The sequence below is a fragment of the Mytilus edulis genome, chromosome 1, assembly GCF_963676685.1.
Source record: "Mytilus edulis chromosome 1, xbMytEdul2.2, whole genome shotgun sequence".
Lineage (NCBI taxonomy): Eukaryota > Metazoa > Mollusca > Bivalvia > Mytilida > Mytilidae > Mytilus > Mytilus edulis.
In genome coordinates, this window is record NC_092344.1 from 1,256,896 (window position 1) to 1,275,809 (window position 18,914).

At 35.3% G+C, this 18,914-nt stretch overlaps 1 protein-coding gene across 1 annotated transcript; it reads right to left on the reverse strand.

Annotated features, from left to right (window-relative positions):
* Positions 1-10,311: 10,311 nt before the first annotated feature.
* Positions 10,312-13,086, reverse strand: LOC139483381 (uncharacterized). The gene has a single exon (XM_071267403.1). It carries the CDS (start codon positions 13,084-13,086, stop codon positions 10,312-10,314), a length of 2,775 nt encoding a protein of 924 aa, XP_071123504.1.
* Positions 13,087-18,914: the final 5,828 nt, after the last annotated feature.

Sequence of the window (18,914 nt, forward strand, 5' to 3'; positions counted from 1 at the left end):
CATGGATTAAACGAGTGCGCAGCACGAGTTTAATCCATAGCGGCGTTCGGTCACAAGTTGTCTTATTTTTGATATTCAAATACGGCGATTAGTTATTCTTTTTATTACATTGGCAAATGGCCTTTTTTATGAAATTAATGTAGAACATGTAAGGAACTATATCTTTTTCCTACGCATTGACAATTTGTTTTGATCCGACGTTATCGACGTCTTGACAACGCCTATTGTTGTATGACGTCAGAGAGTGAAATAACCACGTTTATTTCACATGTGAAATTATCGGTTTTTATCTAACTGGGAAATCAATGTAATTCATTGCAACCAATGTAATAATGTATGATAACAACATCAGGGCTACACTGTGCGGTTGAGATTACCTCGTAGGCTTCATCTAAAGTATGTGTTGTAGTTTTCGTTATATCCACTGCCGTTGAGAGTTTGTTTTCATTAATCCTATCAGTGTTTGATGTGCCAATAAATAGAGCTGTAGGTTTGTTAGATTTGCCTTCATTGTTGAAGGACCCATTGGCAAAATGCTGCTCATTTTGTTGCTGTGTAGGTAAATACATGCTCGATAGCCTATGATTTGAGAGATAATATTTCATTAAATTGAGAGTCAGTTTTCTCTTTTAAAAGTTTGTTTTCTTCACTAATTTTCATTATTTCACTACATTTGGTGTTCAATTTGACCTTGAGATCATCATTAATATGATTGATATCCTCCATTTTCTGGTCCATTCTATTTTTTTTTTTTTTATAGTTTTAGCTATTTCAAATTTATTATTTTCAATGCGAAATTTGGAATCAAGCTCAGCGTAATCTGTTGCAGCTTTGTGTTTGTCCATAGAAAGGTTATGGACTTGGTTTTCGAGTTCTACAATGCGATGTTCTAGTTTATTGAATTGTTTTTCCATGTTGCTGTGTTCCTTTATATTACACGTAGAGGCATTATGCAAAATTGTATCTGATTGATGTTTGTTATTAACTAGTCCAGCCCTGGCCTCAGTGACTCATTTTCTTTTTTTTTTCTTTTTTTTTTGTTGTCACTGACAACAACAAAAAAAAATAAAAAAAAAATAAAATGAGTCACTGAGGCCAGGGCTGGACTAGTTATTAACCTGCTCTTGTAGCTTTTTAACTGTTTCTACAACTGGTGTAATTGCTTATCTTATTACATCGGAAAAGCTTTTTTTTTGCTTGCACTATAAGTGCCGTTTGAGATTTGGTGATACCAGCTAAAGCTTCAACAAAAGTAGACTGAAGCCTATCTAAATCTTCATATCCGATTGATATCTGTGTGGCAATTGTAGTTTCTGTACATGTATTAGAAGTGGGAACATTTGCTCGAATGCTTGTATGTGAGTTGTTATTGCTATCTGTTAATTTAGAACTAGCATTTGAGTTAAAAACTGATTTTACACTTGTAGATTCTTCGATTGAGTTTTTGTCAGAAGATTTACATGTAGAATCAACATCCGTGTTGACTATCAATGAAGGATTGTGTTCACAAATAGAATAAACAAGTGTTATCAATGTTGGGAAGTCCCTTGTGGTGAAGAGGTCTTTACTAAGTCCTTGAACTTGTAACACACCAGTAGTGATAAATAATGTAATCCTTTATACAAGTTGTTTATCATTGGTAAGATTTATACATATAGCTTTGTTACCTTCACCCTCCCACTGGTGAGGATCATCGTACCAGTCAAATTGATACAATTCAGCTTGTTTGCCAAAATGTTCATAATATGGGGACGGAGTCCCCAATAACAGTAGAAAATTCAATAAAAAAAAAAATACGGGAAAATTTCCCGAATTTTTCATTGTACTAATGAACTCAAAATCGTTCAATTTTTTTTTGTCGTGTTTTGAAATCCCGGACCTGCGCAAAAATGTACAATGTACTTCCTTTTTCCGGTCTCGTTTGTATGAAACTTTGAGTAAAATATATATTTATCAGTGTAGTACAGCTTGATTATAGCATTTATGTCAAAAATAGTAAATAATATAGTTAAACTCAATGTAAGACAATATTCTATGCTGGAATCTAATAGCAGCCAAATATGAAAAATAATACAATAACTGTAATATTCTTTCTGTCTTGCAAATACCAACTTAAAGTAAAAATATGAACTCTTTCATACTCATGGGAATCAAAGTGGACTTTCATACTCATTTTCATAACACATTCATATCTTTTATACCAAGATAAAAATATAGAAATAAATGCATCAAATACTAATGTAAAGAATATAACTGACCTGAATATAAAGAATGGTTTCCAGAATAAGAATAAATAGAATATATCAATCACAATCAAGTATAGTGTTCTCTGTGTAGAATTTTAAAAGAGTGCCTCAATATCAAAGGAGTTCACAGAGTAACCAATCGGAATAAAGAAATAGAAAACCCAGGATGTAAATACCAAAGTGAATAGAAAATCAAAGTACTGTCATACTGTATACTCTGTCAAAGTCAGTCAACAAGTCAGTGCATAAACAAATATATACAAATACTATTTATTAACATAAATGCTATAATCAAGCTGTACTACAAACTCCCCTGCATTGGGAAATGACGTCCCCGTCATTGCAGTCAAGTTTTAACAAAATTCAATATATAATACACATATGAAGTTCTGACTCTCAGTACTTCTTTCTAACAATTCATGAAATTAACTATCAAACATATAAAAGATAAAACACAGATCTCAATCACTGAATGGAATAATCTCACTGAATTTCTAAGATGATTTCATAATAATGTCTATTAAAGCTTTCCCAGCTTCTTTTTCTAATCCAGCTAGAGTTCCATCCTTAATTGCAGAAGCCATAAATTCTGCTTTTGCTTTCCAATCGCAACACACTGCACTTTTTACAACAAAATCTCCAGACCTTAGCCACTTTGGTTCTCTCCTAGCACGACGCGACCTTCTAGGTGGAGGTATCGGAGTGAGAACCAAATCATCTAACGCATCACTATCATCTGATTGAACGGTTTCATCTGCGTTCAATAACTCATGACTAGATTCCTCAAGTCCAGAAGCGCTTCCTAATTCAGAATCATCTCTGATTTCCTGAATATCAGATTGGGCGTCCCCAACTGATTCTGTTGTATCCTGTTCAATTTCCACTTCCTGTAATGCAACAGTATCCTCAGTGCTTGTTGGAGCACTGTCAGTTGTCATAGCAGGTACAAAATAACATTCATCCTCTGATGAAGATTCACTGGCTAAGTCTGAAGTGTCTGTATCTGATTTCGGTTTCGGTGGTGATTTCATCGGTTTAAATCTAGGTTTCGGTTTCGGTGGAGTTTTAATGGTATTGTCTGAAATATGACCAATAGGTAGAAGTAGATTTCTATGGAGTGTTCTTAATCTGCCTTCTCCATTTTCCTTTTTAACGTTGAAAACAGGTATTTCTAAATTTGGTTGAGATAAAATAATGTACGGTTCATCCTCCCACTTATCAGCAATTTTATGTTTTCCATCGAACGCAACTTTCCTAACTAAAACCTTATCTCCTTTTTCAATCGCTGCACCTCTTGCTCTTATGTCATAACCTTCCTTTTGTTTGGTTTGAGCTTTCCTTGAGTGTGCAGCTGCTAATTCATACGCCTTAACTAATCTTTCCCTTAATTCCTGAACATATTTCGTTTGCGGTTTGCGTTGTTTTTCAGTAACTAATCCAAAAGCTAGATCTATAGGCAATTGCGGTTCTCTTCCAAACATTAAAAAGTATGGTGATTGATTGGTTGATTCGTGTTTTGTACAATTATACGCATGAACAAGTGATCCTACATGTAATTTCCAGTTGAGTTTTTGATTCGGTTCCAAAGTTCCTAACATAGAGAGTAAAGTGCGGTTAAATCTTTCGGTCATTCCATTTCCCATTGGATGATATGGTGTAGTTCGTGATTTTTTAGTTCCCAAAAGTTTACAAAGTTCCTGTATTAAATTCCCTACAAAATTTGGTCCCTGATCTGAATGTATGCGTTTCGGTATTCCGTAATGAACAATAAACTGATAAAATAAAACTTCTGCTGTAGTTTTAGCGGTCTGATTTCTTGTCGGATAGGCTTGAGCGTACCTAGTGAAATGATCTGTCACTACTAAAATATGCTGATGTCCTCCTCTTGATTGTTCCAAAGTTAAGAAGTCTATACATACCAATTCCAAAGGTTGTGAAGTTGCTATACTTACCAGTGGTGCTCTTGGTGGTAGTTTTTTCCTTTTTATACACCGATCGCAGTTCTCAATCCAATCATCTATATCTTTTGACATTCCTGGCCAATAAAATCTGTCGCGCAATAATGATGTAGTTCTATCACGTCCAGGATGTCCCATTTCATTATGTAGAGCCTCTAATACTGTTTTGACATAATCTGATGGTAGTACAAGCTGGTTGAGTATTTTACCATTCCTATCTGTTACTTCTCGGTATAAGATGTTGTCTATCAGTTTCAGATGTTCAAACTGTCTGAGTAACGGACTCTGTATAATTTCTCCCTTCTTTGGTTTCTTTCCTATCTTAACGCATTCAACCCATGGTTGTAGTTCCTTATCCTGATGTTGTATACTTACCCAATCTATGTCGTTGTAAATTTGATGTTGCGTATCTATTGTTGTTTCATCAACTACTTCTGGTGATATTGAGATAGTTTCGACTAATGGTGTTGAAATCATTCCACAAATCGCTTTAATTGATTCCATTGGTATGTTTGTCTCTTTGTTGGTTGGTATTCTTGATAAACCATCTGCATCAGAGTTGTTTTTGCCAGGACGGTATGTTATATCAAAGTCATATACTGAAAGAGCAGCTAACCACCTATGTCCTGTGGCATCCAAGTTTGCAGTTGTTAACGCATAGGTTAGTGGATTGTTATCAGTTAATACCTTGAAAGCATGTCCATAAAGATAACTATGAAATTTGTCACAAACTGACCATTTGAGTGCTAAGAACTCTAATTTGTGTGCCGGATAATTCTTTTCTGATTTCGATAGTCCACGGCTTGCGTATGCTATAACTCTATCATGTCCGTCTTGATGTTGATATAAGACTGCACCTAATCCTGATCCACTAGCATCAGTGTGTAATTCAAACGGTTTCGTGTAATCGGCATATCCTAAAATTGGTGCTGTTGAAAGAAGTTCCTTTAATTTTAAAAATGCATTTTCCTGTTTTTCTCCCCAAGTCCAAGATTTCTGTGTATGAGTTTTCTTTTTGTTCTTTTTAGCTGGTGTCGGCATTAATTCTGTTAATGGTTTAGAAATTTGACTGAAGTTTCGAATAAATCTGCGGTAATACCCTGCAAAACCAATAAATTGCCTAATTTCCTCTGGAGTTTTCGGTGTTGGCCAATTCTTAATTTTCTCTATCTTATCTGGGTCAGTTTCAACTCCTTCCTCTGAGACTATATGACCTACATACTTTACCTTTGGTTTAAAGAAGGTACATTTAGCTGGTGCCATTTTCAAACAAGCATCTCTAATTCTGTCAAAAACAAGTTTCAATCTCTCCATATGTTCTTCAAATGTTCTAGAAAATATAATGATGTCATCTATAAATATGCAACATATTTTCAAGTGTAAGTCTCCTAAGCAATCTTGCATTAGACGCTGATAAGTTGCAGGCGAGTTAGATAATCCAAATGGCATCCTACAAAATTCAAAAAATCCTAAAGGGCCTACAGTAAAAGCTGTGCGCTCTTTGTGAGGTTCGTAAATCTCGACTTGGTGATAGCCCGATTTCATGTCGACGGTAGAAAAGTACTTATTTCCTGCAAGACAGTCGAGTATTTCCTCTATACGTGGAATAGCATATGCATCAAGACGAGACTTTTTGTTGAGTTGTCTAAAATCAACACACATTCTTAGACTCTTATCTTTCTTCCTTACTAGAACTACATTTGATGAGAACGGACTATGTGATTTCCTTATAATACCTGTTCGCATTAATTGCCGTAAGTGGGATCGGACTTCTTCAAACATAGAAGGCGGTATTCGACGGTATTTTTGCTTAAACGGTCTATCATCCTCTAATTCTATCTTATGTTGTACAATTGTAGTATGTCCCATATCTGAGTCGCCTTTCGAAAATATATCCGAGTAATCATGGATAAGTTGTTTTCCTTTTTCAAGTTCCTGAGTCGTTAAGTTATCTTTGCTAACCTTAACTTGTTCTAAAAGAGGTGGAGTAAATTCCAAGTTTTCAGATCCAATATTGTCCTCAATAGATACAGGCTGTATTTCGCAAAGTAAAGCATGTGGTTGAATATTTACTGTTCTTGTTGTTACATTGCTAATATCAACTGAGATGTCATGATTCTGATGAAATTTATACTCAATGAGTGACGGTGATAAATCTAAATCAGACGGTATAACTGATTTCTTAGTTGGATGTATCATAGCTGATGTATTGCAGTATGGAAGTTCTTTATCGATGTAGCCTGGTAAAGTAACATTACTGTTCGGTGGTATAATAATGTTGGTATTTCCAGCAAATTTAACAATAGCTAAACGGTGGTTATTTCGGCTAAGTTCCTTTTCTCTAAGTAATATACTTCTGAACGATGAATACCACGGAGTTGTTAATTTAGAAGTTTGTAAAAATCTTTCTCCATATTCATATCGGCATTTTTCCATAATTGATGTTAATACATTCGTTCCTAGTAATAACGGTACCTGGTTGTTATACGGACTATCTGGTATTACAAGTAAAATACATGTATGTGGTCCTCCTATATCTTTTAGGCTGATGTCAACTTCAATAAAACCATCATACGGTAGCATTGTTCCTCCTGCACATTCAATTTTGAGTATAGTATCTAAAGATTGAAGTTCTATGTTGCTCAAATAATTTTGATGAAAAGATCTACTAATAGTTGAAACGGTTGATCCTGTATCCAAAAGTGCCTTAACGTTGATATCTTCTATACTTACCTCTGATTCTGTTGGTTTACCTAAAAGTCCAGGTGGTAAAATATTTTTCAAAGTAAAATCTATGTTTTTCTCTTCAGTTGTTGGGCCTTTGTTGTTGAAGTCTGTAATCGGCCTCGCATCACAGGCTAATACCGGTTTAACAGATTGCCATCTTTGTCATGTGTTGCCCTGCAAAATCTTGCAATATGGTTTGGCATCTTACATCTCCTGCATATAATTGGTATATCCTTGTTCATGTTGTTGAAATTTGTATTAGGAGTAAAGTTTGGATTGCTGTACCTTGGTTGAAATCCTCCATTATAACCTCTGTATCCTCTATTATTTCCTCTAAATCCTCCTCTATACGGTTGACTCCCTCTAGCACCAGAATATACCGACGGATTATTAAATCTTGGAGCACCTGAATATCCCGAAGTATCGGAGTATCCTTGAGCACCTAAATATCCTTGAGCTTCTGCGTTTTCCGGAGCACCTGTATATGTCGGAGCACCTTTCTCTATCTTTTCTAGTCTAGTGTTTATCTGCTGTATAAGAACTTTCAAATCTGGCTCTGTTTCCTCATCATCAGTTTTTGTAGATTTTTTACATATGTTTTTAGTGTTTGTCTTTAATGATTGGTTGTCTACAATATGTTCTCGTTCGATTTTCCTTAGTACCATTCTTAATTCATCAAAAGTCTTATATTTCTCCTTTTCATAATGTGCTTTGTCTTTTAATTCAGGTCTTAAACCTTTATACAGCATATCATGGAGCATTTCGTCAGATTCTGTCTTTTTCACTTTGCCATTTATTAACGCTTGACTCAATATGTCTTCAAGTCGGCAACTCCATGTAGATACATCTTCCTCCTCTTTCTGTTTGGCATTATAAAATTCGGACATAATAGTTTCTTTCTCATCTATGTTTCCAAATATACAATCAAACTTTTGTAATATATCAAATATTGATGCATGTTCTCCTAAATGCATAAGTACCACACCGGCCTCACCTTTGACTGATCGCCTAACGGCCTGAGTAATAGCTTCAACGGAATGTGTTTTCTCATTTAATAGGCATCTAATATCGTGTCTCCATAAATCATACCTTGTGTTTTCACCTTTTACTGTCTTATCATTTCCCTGAAAAGTGTTTACTCTAGGTGGATGAACGTAAGGTGTTGATGTTTTAGGTTGAGGTTCAGTAATATTCGGTTTTACATCCGCTTGCTTTCCTTGTTGTTGTAAATAGCTCTGCATCCATGCAGCAAATTCCTCAGGAGTATTCGCTTTCGGTTCGACATTCATGGCTTCTAATGTTTCCAACAAATCCTTATATTTCTCGCCAAGTCCAGCCATTTTTCCAATTTAATAATAACGTGACGACTCAGATATATAATACGGTGTACGCAATCGTCTTATACTAAATATATTCAAGTAAAGTATCGCTAACTATATCAATGTAACTATAGTTGATATTCAATCACGCAAATATCTGAAAATTCAATATGGGGCTTGGGCAATATCTATTTTATTCTATATCAAAATACTCAAAATACTAGTATCAAAATATTCTCAAACTAACGTCAATATATGTAAAATTGAGAAAGGAAATGGTGAATATGTCAAAGCGACAACCACCCGACCATAGAGCAAACAACAGCCGAAGGCAACCAATGGGTCTTCAATGTAGCGAGAATTCCCGCACCCGTAGGTGTCCTTCAGCTGGCCCCTAAAATATGCATAATAGTACAGTGATAATGGACGTCATACTAAACTCCGAATTATACACAAGAAACTAAAATTTAAAATCATACAAGACTAACAAAGGCCAGAGGCTCCTGACTTGGGACAGGCGCAAAATTGCGGCGGGGTTAAACATGTTTATGAGATCTCAACCCTCCCCCTATACCTCTAGCCAATGTAGAAAAGTAAAAGAATAACAATACGCACATTAAAATTCAGTTCAAGAGAAGTCCGAGTCTGATGTCAAAAGATGTAACAAAAGAAAATAAATAAAATGACAATAATACATAAATAACAACAGACTACTAGCAGTTAACTGACATGCCAGCTCCAGACCTCAATTAAAATGTACATGTATATCTACAGCACCATCATAAATCGTAACTCAAGTAATCTTATCTATCAAATCGAATAACTAGTCTGAGTCAACTGTAAAATGTCAAACTCAGTATGATAAGTCTCAAGCACGTAATATGACACTAGTCTCAAATCACTAAAATGACAACTAAGTACAAGAATGGGTCAATAGTATGCCAACTAGCAAAGTCTAGATGTGTAATGTAAAACTATAGAATAGTAAAGTCAACGACCAAAGTGTGTAACGGCCACAAGCAGGTATAAGTATATGAAGTAGTAGATAAGGGTTCAAACACTCACAGTAACATTCTCAGACACAAACGCAGATTCAAATCATAAAAAAAAAATGTATACCCTAACTACACTAATCGCAAATAATAATGTGTAGCATAACTCAAATCAACGTCAAATGCTATCATATACCCACTAATATCTAATAAATACAAAGTACACAAGTACACATGTACTCAATACATCAATAAAGGTCAAAGTTATACTAATGACCTACTTTCAAATTCACAAAAATATTATACCAAATATTTTATATACACACTTGATCAAGTAAATAAACCTTATAAATGTAACCGGTTTAATGTAAATGTGCACAATAATCAACTGTGATGTATGTACATGTCAACATAAATGTAAACTGTACATCCAGTTAAGTTGAAGTACAATATAAACACAAAATTTACAAAGTACAAATACACACAAATAAACAAAGAATCAACACATAAATAATGTACTGCTAGCTAGCTTATCTCAGAAACTCAAATGTTTATGCAAAATGACTATGTCAAAATGGAATAAACACAAGAAATTCAAAATATAATGACACAATACCCAATGTTCAATAACAAAAACCAAAATAAATTTTCTGGATTTGTTTTCTAAGTTTTTCAACACATGTATTTCATAAATAAATCATGTAAATTTTATGACAATACTTCAATTCATTACCCAAGTATATATTCTCACCATATAAATAAGCTTCGATACATTATAGTCACCGTATCAGGTTAAAATAATTGAAAATTTAATCTTCATTCACAAAAACCACATTGTTTTTCTGTTAATGTCAATATCTAGGATGTTCCGGTTTCACAATTCACACATGCGCAAGTATCACCACCGAGAGGTTCTGTATGGGTACACTAGCTCAATCGATTACCATTACCATCCTGATCCTGATCCTAAGGTCAATAATTGACACTACTGTTCTCTGTGTGCTATCTTCCTCCTCTTATGGTACACCGTTGCTCGAGGTAATATCTCGCGGTACTTTGGTATACTTGTTTAGGCGCAGGATCGGGAATCAGGGATTGCAAGTTCTTGGAATCTCCCTGATTTTGTAATATATTCCCCTACAATTTGCGATGTTGCTTCGTAGGTTTCTCTTTTTGGTGGTGCTAGTATTGACTGTATATTTGTTGGATCGATGTTAAGTAGTTCCATTTGTCTTCGCATGTCCTCTCTTTCTTGTTGGTATCTTGGGCAGTATAGCAGGAAGTGTTCTGATGTTTCTTCTTCTCCGCATTCACAATATGGCGTGAGGGATTGACCGATTTGGTTTCTGTATTTGTTAAGTCTGCTGTAGCCCGTTCTTATTTCTGACAATATTCTTCCTATTTGGTTGTTAGGCTTGTCTAGTTGTGCGTCCTTACCAACGATAGGAATTAGGTTGAAAAGCTGTCTTCCAGTTTCACTAATTGTCCATCTGCTTTGCCATTTGAGTTTTGTAGACATCTTGACTGCACATCTTACATCTGACATGGTTATGACATTATACTGATCATTTAGTGATGAGGCCTCTTTTGCAGCGTCTTTTGCCAACTGGTCCGCTATCTCGTTCCCGGCTATATTAGCATGGCCTGGGATCCAAGATAGGGTTGTTAGTATGCCGTGTCTTAAGAGCGTTCCCATGCATTCTTTGATATCAGTAATTGTGTCGATGTAGTTAGAAGATTTCCAGTTCAGAGTCAAGATGCCTACAGCAGTCTGGCTATCTGACAGTATTTTAAGCTCAGAAAACTGGTCCTTTATAGTCGTTATACAGTGCTCCAGGACCATTAGTATGGCTACTAGTTCAGCAAGAAGTATCGATCCTCTATTAGCTACTGGCCTCTTTAGACTTATGCCTTGGCTATTTCCAGAATATACTACTGCTCCTGCCCCACATGGTCCCGGGTTACCTTGACATGAACCATCAGTGAATGCCACTACTGTTGAGTCTGTGCTGTCTCCTAATAGGTCCTTTACAACCTGTTTACTTTCAACAGTTTGTTCGGCTGTTCTGTTCTTTGAGCTACCTAGACGACTCCAATAACTTGGTGATCTCCTTAGCATGACATCTACACCAGCTTTGTATGTGAATTCTGGTTCTATAAGTTTGATGTCAACTTTCGTGGCTTTGAACATGTCTATGGATTGGTTTATAGCTTTACCAAATGGAGAATCCTGTTGTTCATAGGTTGCGTTGTTTGTTAAATACTGTTCTAGTTGTTGTTTAATTGGTTCTGCTATGTTCTTTGATTGTATTTTTGCCAGTTCACGTACTGATATTTCCTCTATTCTGAGGTCTATGGGTTGTATGTTGGCTTCAACTTCCATTGCCTCTCTACCTGATGTTCCTGGTAGTCCTAGGCATATTGACAAGCCTTTTCTTTGTACAGCTTCTAATTTCTTCATATTCTCTGCAGATGTTATTTGCCAGACTGGGCATGCATACTCCATGATAGATCTAACCATGCTGTTGTATATTTGGAGTAGTTTTGATCTTGATATTCCTCCCATGCCCTTAATATCTCTAATTACATATATTGCATTATTTGCCCTCTTCTGCATCAGATTGATGTGGGTGTCAAATTTAAGCTTCTCGTCTAGAGTTACTCCAAGTAGCTTCGGTGTTGGACTATATCTATAGGAGAAGGAGTTGACTTTTAATGTTTTCTGCTCTGCATCTGTGTTGCCTTTTGAGAATAGGCATACTTCACACTTTTCCAGGTTTACATTAATTCTCCATTTTTCTGTCCATTTTAAAATAGTTTTGACATCCTCTGAAGTTCTTTCTTTCATTTCCTTTATGTCTTTCCCCTTATGCCATAAAGTGCCATCATCTGCAAACTTGCAATTTTCTCCTTTTGTGTTATCCATTATATCAGCTATGAATATGTTAAACAAGGTGGGTGATAGTACTGACCCTTGTGGCAAGCCGATTTTGGTATCAAATTGTTCTCCAAAGAAGTTATTCAGCATACATCTGGCTGTTCGATTTGTGAGAAAGCTGTTTATCCATAACCAGGTTTTTCCCTTTATCCCAAGTTTATGCAGCTTGATCATTAACCCCTCACGCCATATTGAGTCATATGCCTTTTCAAGGTCCACTAGCCATGCAAGAGTTGATTCATCCTCATTGAAACCATCAGCTATTGTTTGGACTAACCGAAGTAGAGCATTGGTGGTTGAGTGATTCTTTCTGAACCCTTCTTGAGTTAAATCAATCAATCTGTGACCCTCAATATATGCCACAATGCGTTCTAGGATGACTCTCTCCATTAGTTTGCATATAATGCAAGTTAGGCTGATTGGTCTGTAAGAAGAGGATGAGTAATAGCTGGTTTTTCCTGGTTTTCTTAGAAATTTTACATCTGCCCTTTTCCATTCTGTTGGTAATTCCCCTTTTTGCCATATGATGTTCATCATTGTTACTAAGGCTTCTGTAAATTTGTCACCTGCATGCTTATAGAATTCAGCAAACTGCTGATCTGGTCCTGGGGCAGTCCCCGTGCGAAGGCGGTATATAGCTGCTTCTACCTCGTCTTTGTCTATTTCTCTATCAAAGCCTTCTCTATGTTGATCTGTTTCATTTGCTGCCTGATACATGTTATTTAGTTCTTTGTATTCTTTGTTGATACTATCATAAAATTCTTTATCAAATGACTCATCCTTTAGGTGGCTACCTCCAAAGAAATTTTTTTTTAGAAGTTCAACTTTACTTTTGTTGTCAAATATTGGATCTTTATTTTCAACAATTAATGGGAGTACTGAGTTATCTTCTGTTTTCCTGGACATCTTTTTGTACGTGTTCCAGAAGTCTTTTGAGTTTTTAGCCTGATTTAGTTGGTTTACGAGGTTATTACTCCATTCTTCTTGTGCATCTTCCTTTGCCTTGTCAAAGTTGTCTTCTGCAATGATGAGTCTTTGTTTGTTTTGTGGAATGTTCCTCATTCTGTATTGTTTCTGGCAGACTGGCAGATGTTACTGAGCTACTCCACCAGCATGGCTTTTGGTGTTTTCTTGGTTTAATTTCTTTATATGGGATCATTTCTTTTTGTGTTGCATTTATGATGTCAGCAAATGACTGGTAAATATGGTCAACTGAGTTGTTATTTGCTGGCCTGTTTTCCAACCATTCACCAAACCTTTCTTCTGTGACACGTTTCCACTCTTCCCAATCTACCTTGTTAAGTTGCCATATTTTCTTTGGTGTTCCCCAATTATCTTCAGAGCAAACACGTAGATTAGTAAGGATACTGATATGGTCAGATCTGATGGTCTCGTGTGAAAGAGTGTCGCAACTTATCATATTATGTTGGAAATTGGAGTTCATCAGCATAAGATCTATAACAGAGTCTGAATTCCTTCGTGTTGGCTGGCCATCGTTTATGCAGATCATGTCTTGTTTGGTTAGCATGTTCTCTATTAGTTCACCAGCTTTGTTAGTTTTGATGTTTCTCCATTCTTGACTTTTGGCGTTTAAGTCTCCTGCAATAATCAAGGGAATATTGCTTTTTACGTCTTCGAGTTTAGAACACAGTTTTTCTATTTGGTCAGATCTTTCTGGTGGTATGTATGGGCACAGCAGTGCAAACTTTATGCCTTTGTCAGTTGTAATATTTACTGCTACTGATTCATATTCCAAGCTGGTATAGATGTCTGTTTCAATAGCAACAAATTTTCCATTGTTTTCCCTCACACATATTGGTACTCCTCCACCTTTTCTGCCTATCCTGGGTTTATCAAAGACTTTCCAGTTTAAAAATTTCAGTTTACTATTTACATCTTGAAAAGTTTCATTTATACATACAACATCAACATCAAAAGTATTTACAGTATTTACAATGTCCTTGTATGCCGTATTAATAGCTTGGGCATTAATAAGAAGGATTTTCATCCTGACGGGTTTCAGCACTTAGTATCCGTTGTATTTCTAGTCTCTTTAGCACTTGCTTATACTTTGGGCACCTTGCTGACGTTGACGGATGGTCTTCACCACAGTTCACACACTTGGGAGCTGACGTGCACTGTTTGAGGATGCACTCCTCCTTAGCACAGTTGCTGCAAGCGTGCTTGTAGGAGCAGATTCTTGCTATGTGGCCTAGTTTATTGCAGTTGAAGCACCTCGTCACTTTAGATTTTCTGTCTGGCTCAAATTTTTCTCTTTTGTCAGTCTCTGGGACATATATACCCTCTGATTTCAATGCTTTTTCTGCTGAGTCGCAATCTTTAAATGTTACTTTGACTACTGGAAGGTGTTTGCCTGTGTCTCTGTATTTTAGTCTGTGTACCCTGCTCACGTTGTAATCTTTACTTAGTTCTTTTTGTATGTAACTTTCCTCTATCTTTGTTGGTATATTGTGTAGGTATGTTACTGTACTCGTTTGTTGACTCCGACGTGGTGTGTGAATTATGGAGTTACCACCTAGATTTGTTGTTGCCCAGGAGTCCACTATTTTCTTGCTATCTTTCTTGTCTTTGAGATGTAGTGCTATTCCACCATGTGGTAGACTATAAGCTGATTCGACTTTATTGGTTAATACTGGAATTTTGTTTAACTCCTTTCTGATGTTCCTACTGTCTCTAAGCGCTGTCTTATCTTCCACTATAATGTTGTCAATTATAAGTATAGATTGTGAGTCTGTTTGCGTACTCTCTGTAGGTTTTATGTATATTTTATTCTTTGTATCTGGTATGTTTTCATTTAGTAGTATTGTTTTAGTTATTTCTACTAATTTGTCAATCTTGTCATTTATGCTGTGTTCTATGCTGTTCTCATCTTTGTTCTTTACTTCCTTGAATTTTGCGCTAATTATTTCTTGTGCCTGTATGTATATAGGTGCCTTGGATATAACGCAGAATGCGCATACGAATTTGATTTTATCTTCGACAATCCTTTGTGCTTCTTTATTGGTATAGCTTGCACATGCACTATGCCACCATTTGTTACATATATCACAGGACAGCCAGATTACCTTCTTGATTTTTGATAATCCTTTTGGGGGGTCTTCCTGATTACAACCGTAACAGTTGTCCGTTTTTTCTACTGTCTGTTTTATTTCACTTTTGCTACTTTCTGAGCTATTAGTGCTTACTTTCCCTTCAAATGGATCTTCTTCTGTCTCATTAACAAGGACCAACAATTTGTTTGACAGCGACCTTGTGCTTTTTCTTTTAGGAGGCATCAGGAGATCACTTGATTATCTATACTTATATATGTATTTCCAATTTACAGGAATAAATTTAGTTTGTATGAGACTGTTTTTAGGTAAGTATTAATAAGAAAGTAAACACTCACCGCCCTGTATCCAGATTCTGTATCTTGTAAACACTTGCCTTGTCTTCTGTATTTCCAGTTTCAGCCTGCTAGATAATGGACTTAAGCTCTTCTTCTTCAACTAAAATTTGAAGGATTGCGTTATCAGGGATGGTAATAAAGCACTCTTTATACGAGTCTAACAAAAGTTTTTTAGTTATTGCCAAGCTTAATAGTTTCCCTGGATGGACACCGTCTTTATTATTCAATGAGATTTTAATAGATTTTCTTGATCGATGTGATCTTTCTTTTCTACTCCTAAAATAGAACTGGCTTGTTCTCACCGAGTTTGTACCCAACTTTTTATTTATACACCAGATTTTCTTGTTTAGAAATGTTATTTGTTTAGTCAGATTACTGTCCTCACTTTTAAAGATGGACGGATTATAATGCCCTTTATTTTTATTCCACTGTTGTATTGATGAAATAGGACAGTCCACTATTTTCAATTTTGCCTGTGTGTGAAACTTCTCTACTATTTTTATTGCTCTATTATATTCAGATATAATTTCCTCCACTGCTTTATTACTACTACTTCGCAGTCTTATATATTTGCCAGCCTTTTGCGTAATGTCACATGTACCGGCCCAAAGGTAAATAACAATTTTACCATGCCTTTTAACCGCCTTTGTGATCCTCTCTTCAATCAGATCTACAAGTTTATGTGTTCTTGCCCCTGAGCAGCACCAGAGTTCAAATGGGAACTCACTGTCTGGGCTATGATTTCGGAGGGTGAATCCCTTACTGTCTGACACTAATATTGGTGTTCTATATTTTTCCTTATTACACGGTTTGTGTGGTTGGTCTCTTATATATTGTTTTAACCTGGTACTCATTTACAAATTACATATATCTTCGTTGCAAACGTTTAGTTACACACAAAAAGCTGTCACACAACAAGACATCACATCACAACACAGCAGACATAAATGATTAGAAATGATACTCTTACCGTATTCTCTTCTCTTTTAATACTTAATTCTATACTGCCCGTTCTCCTGATCACACTGACTTGTTGTTTTCACAATGTTTTTACTGTTCCGAACGGATGATATATCCAATAACCTAACTGTAACGTTCCAACTTGAAATTAAATAATTGCGGATTTCAGCCTTAAAATAACTGAGATGAAGTTTTTATCTTGTATGATAGATCAGTTGTTTGTCTCTCAAATAGGGTTAGCTGTAACCATTCTTCCTTTGATGTAAATTTGATTTTGCAAGTGAATTGAAAAAAAAATTTTCACAGTCCCGCCAAATGTCAAACAAAGGTAGATGCCGGTAATTTTGCAAAGTTATTTTATCCGTTATTTTGACTGGAACTCCATTCAAAAAGAGAAACCTTACTGAGCACAATGAATATTAGTCCCTTTATAAATGTAATCTTCCCATTGTAATATGTAATTCACAAATTATATCGAAAACTTGATGAAATTCTCGGAGAACATTTTTTTCCTTCCCGATCCTCACGCATGCGCCTGTCACGTTGGGCGCCATTTGTAGACTCATCAAGTTGGGCGTAATAAACACTTGAGTTGGGTTCTATTGGTTTATTATAGTAATCCTGAATAAACACCCTGTAACATATAGAATACACAATAAGTCACAATACATACGTTCAAAGAACGATAACTCTAATCATTATCTCCATATTAATAAAATGAAATATAAATTATCCAAGTAGCTAACTTCAGTTCGAAATATACCATAATTTATAAAATATGTTTTACTACAAATCATAAGCATTTATACCAAAGTCTATTTCCGGTAACTGTTCAATATGCAATTCTACAGATATCAATAACACCTTGTGTCAATGATCATTATCTACACTAATCGATTCTAATACACTATTGTATTCGGAGATATTAGTAAACTAAACAATAACACATTACAAACACAGACAAGACACACATTAATTAAAACACATAGTAAAAATAGACAACACGTAAACAAATAAACATGTAAACACAGAACACAGCTTACCGTGTATATAATACAAGGGCTGAGCAGTGCTCCTCTATAAAGTCACTGTACTCTATACTATACTTCACATACTGGAATCTGAATATAAAGAAATATGACTTCATAAGTCTTAATGTCAAAAATAGTAAATAATATAGTTAAACTCAATGTAAGACAATATTCTATGCTGGAATCTAGTAGCAGCCAAATATGAAAAATAATACAATAACTGTAATATTCTTTCTGTCTTGCAAATACCAACTTAAAGTAAAAATATGAACTCTTTCATACTCATGGGAATCAAAGTGGACTTTCATACTCATTTTCATAACACATTCATATCTTTTATACCAAGATAAAAATATAGAAATAAATGCATCAAATACTAATCTAAAGAATATAACTGACCTGAATATAAAGAATGGTTTCCAGAATAAGAATAAATAGAATATATCAATCACAATCAAGTATAGTGTTCTCTGTGTAGAATTTTAAAAGAGTGCCTCAATATCAAAGGAGTTCACAGAGTAACCAATCGGAATAAAGAAATAGAAAACCCAGGATGTAAATACCAAAGTGAATAGAAAATCAAAGTACTGTCATACTGTATACTCTGTCAAAGTCAGTCAACAAGTCAGTGCATAAACAAATATATACAAATACTATTTATTAACATAAATGCTATAATCAAGCTGTACTACATCAGTCTAGTATAAAATAGGAAGGAACGCGCAATACCAATTTCATTTTTAATAATTCCTTGATATGAAAAAACGTTACCTGATGATAGCGTTTCTGTGTTTACATTGCATATGACGTCATAATTTAAATAACGTCACAACTAAATTCCTAACAACAGAACCAAAATCGGAAACGTTACGGTATTTCCGTTTCTTTTTTTTTAAACAAATATTTAAAAAAAAAAGTTACAAAAAAATAATTCATACAGACTTCGTCCCCATTTACAGGTAATGCCTGCCTCATATTATGGGGACGAAGTCCCCAATTACGGTAGAAAAATCAATAATATGGGGAAGAAGTCCCCAATAACAGTAGAAAATTCAATAAAAAAAAATACGGGAAAATTTCCCGAATTTTTCATTGTACTAATGAACTCAAAATCGTTCAAATTTTTTTTGTCGTGTTTTGAAATCCCGGACCTGCGCAGAAATGTACAATGTACTTCCTTTTTCCGGTCTCGTTTGTATGAAACTTTGAGTAAAATATATATTTATCGGTCTAGTATAAAATAGGAAGGAACGTGCAATACCAATTTCATTTTTAATAATTCCTTGATATGAAAAAACGTTACCTGATGATAGCGTTTCTTTGTTTACATTGCA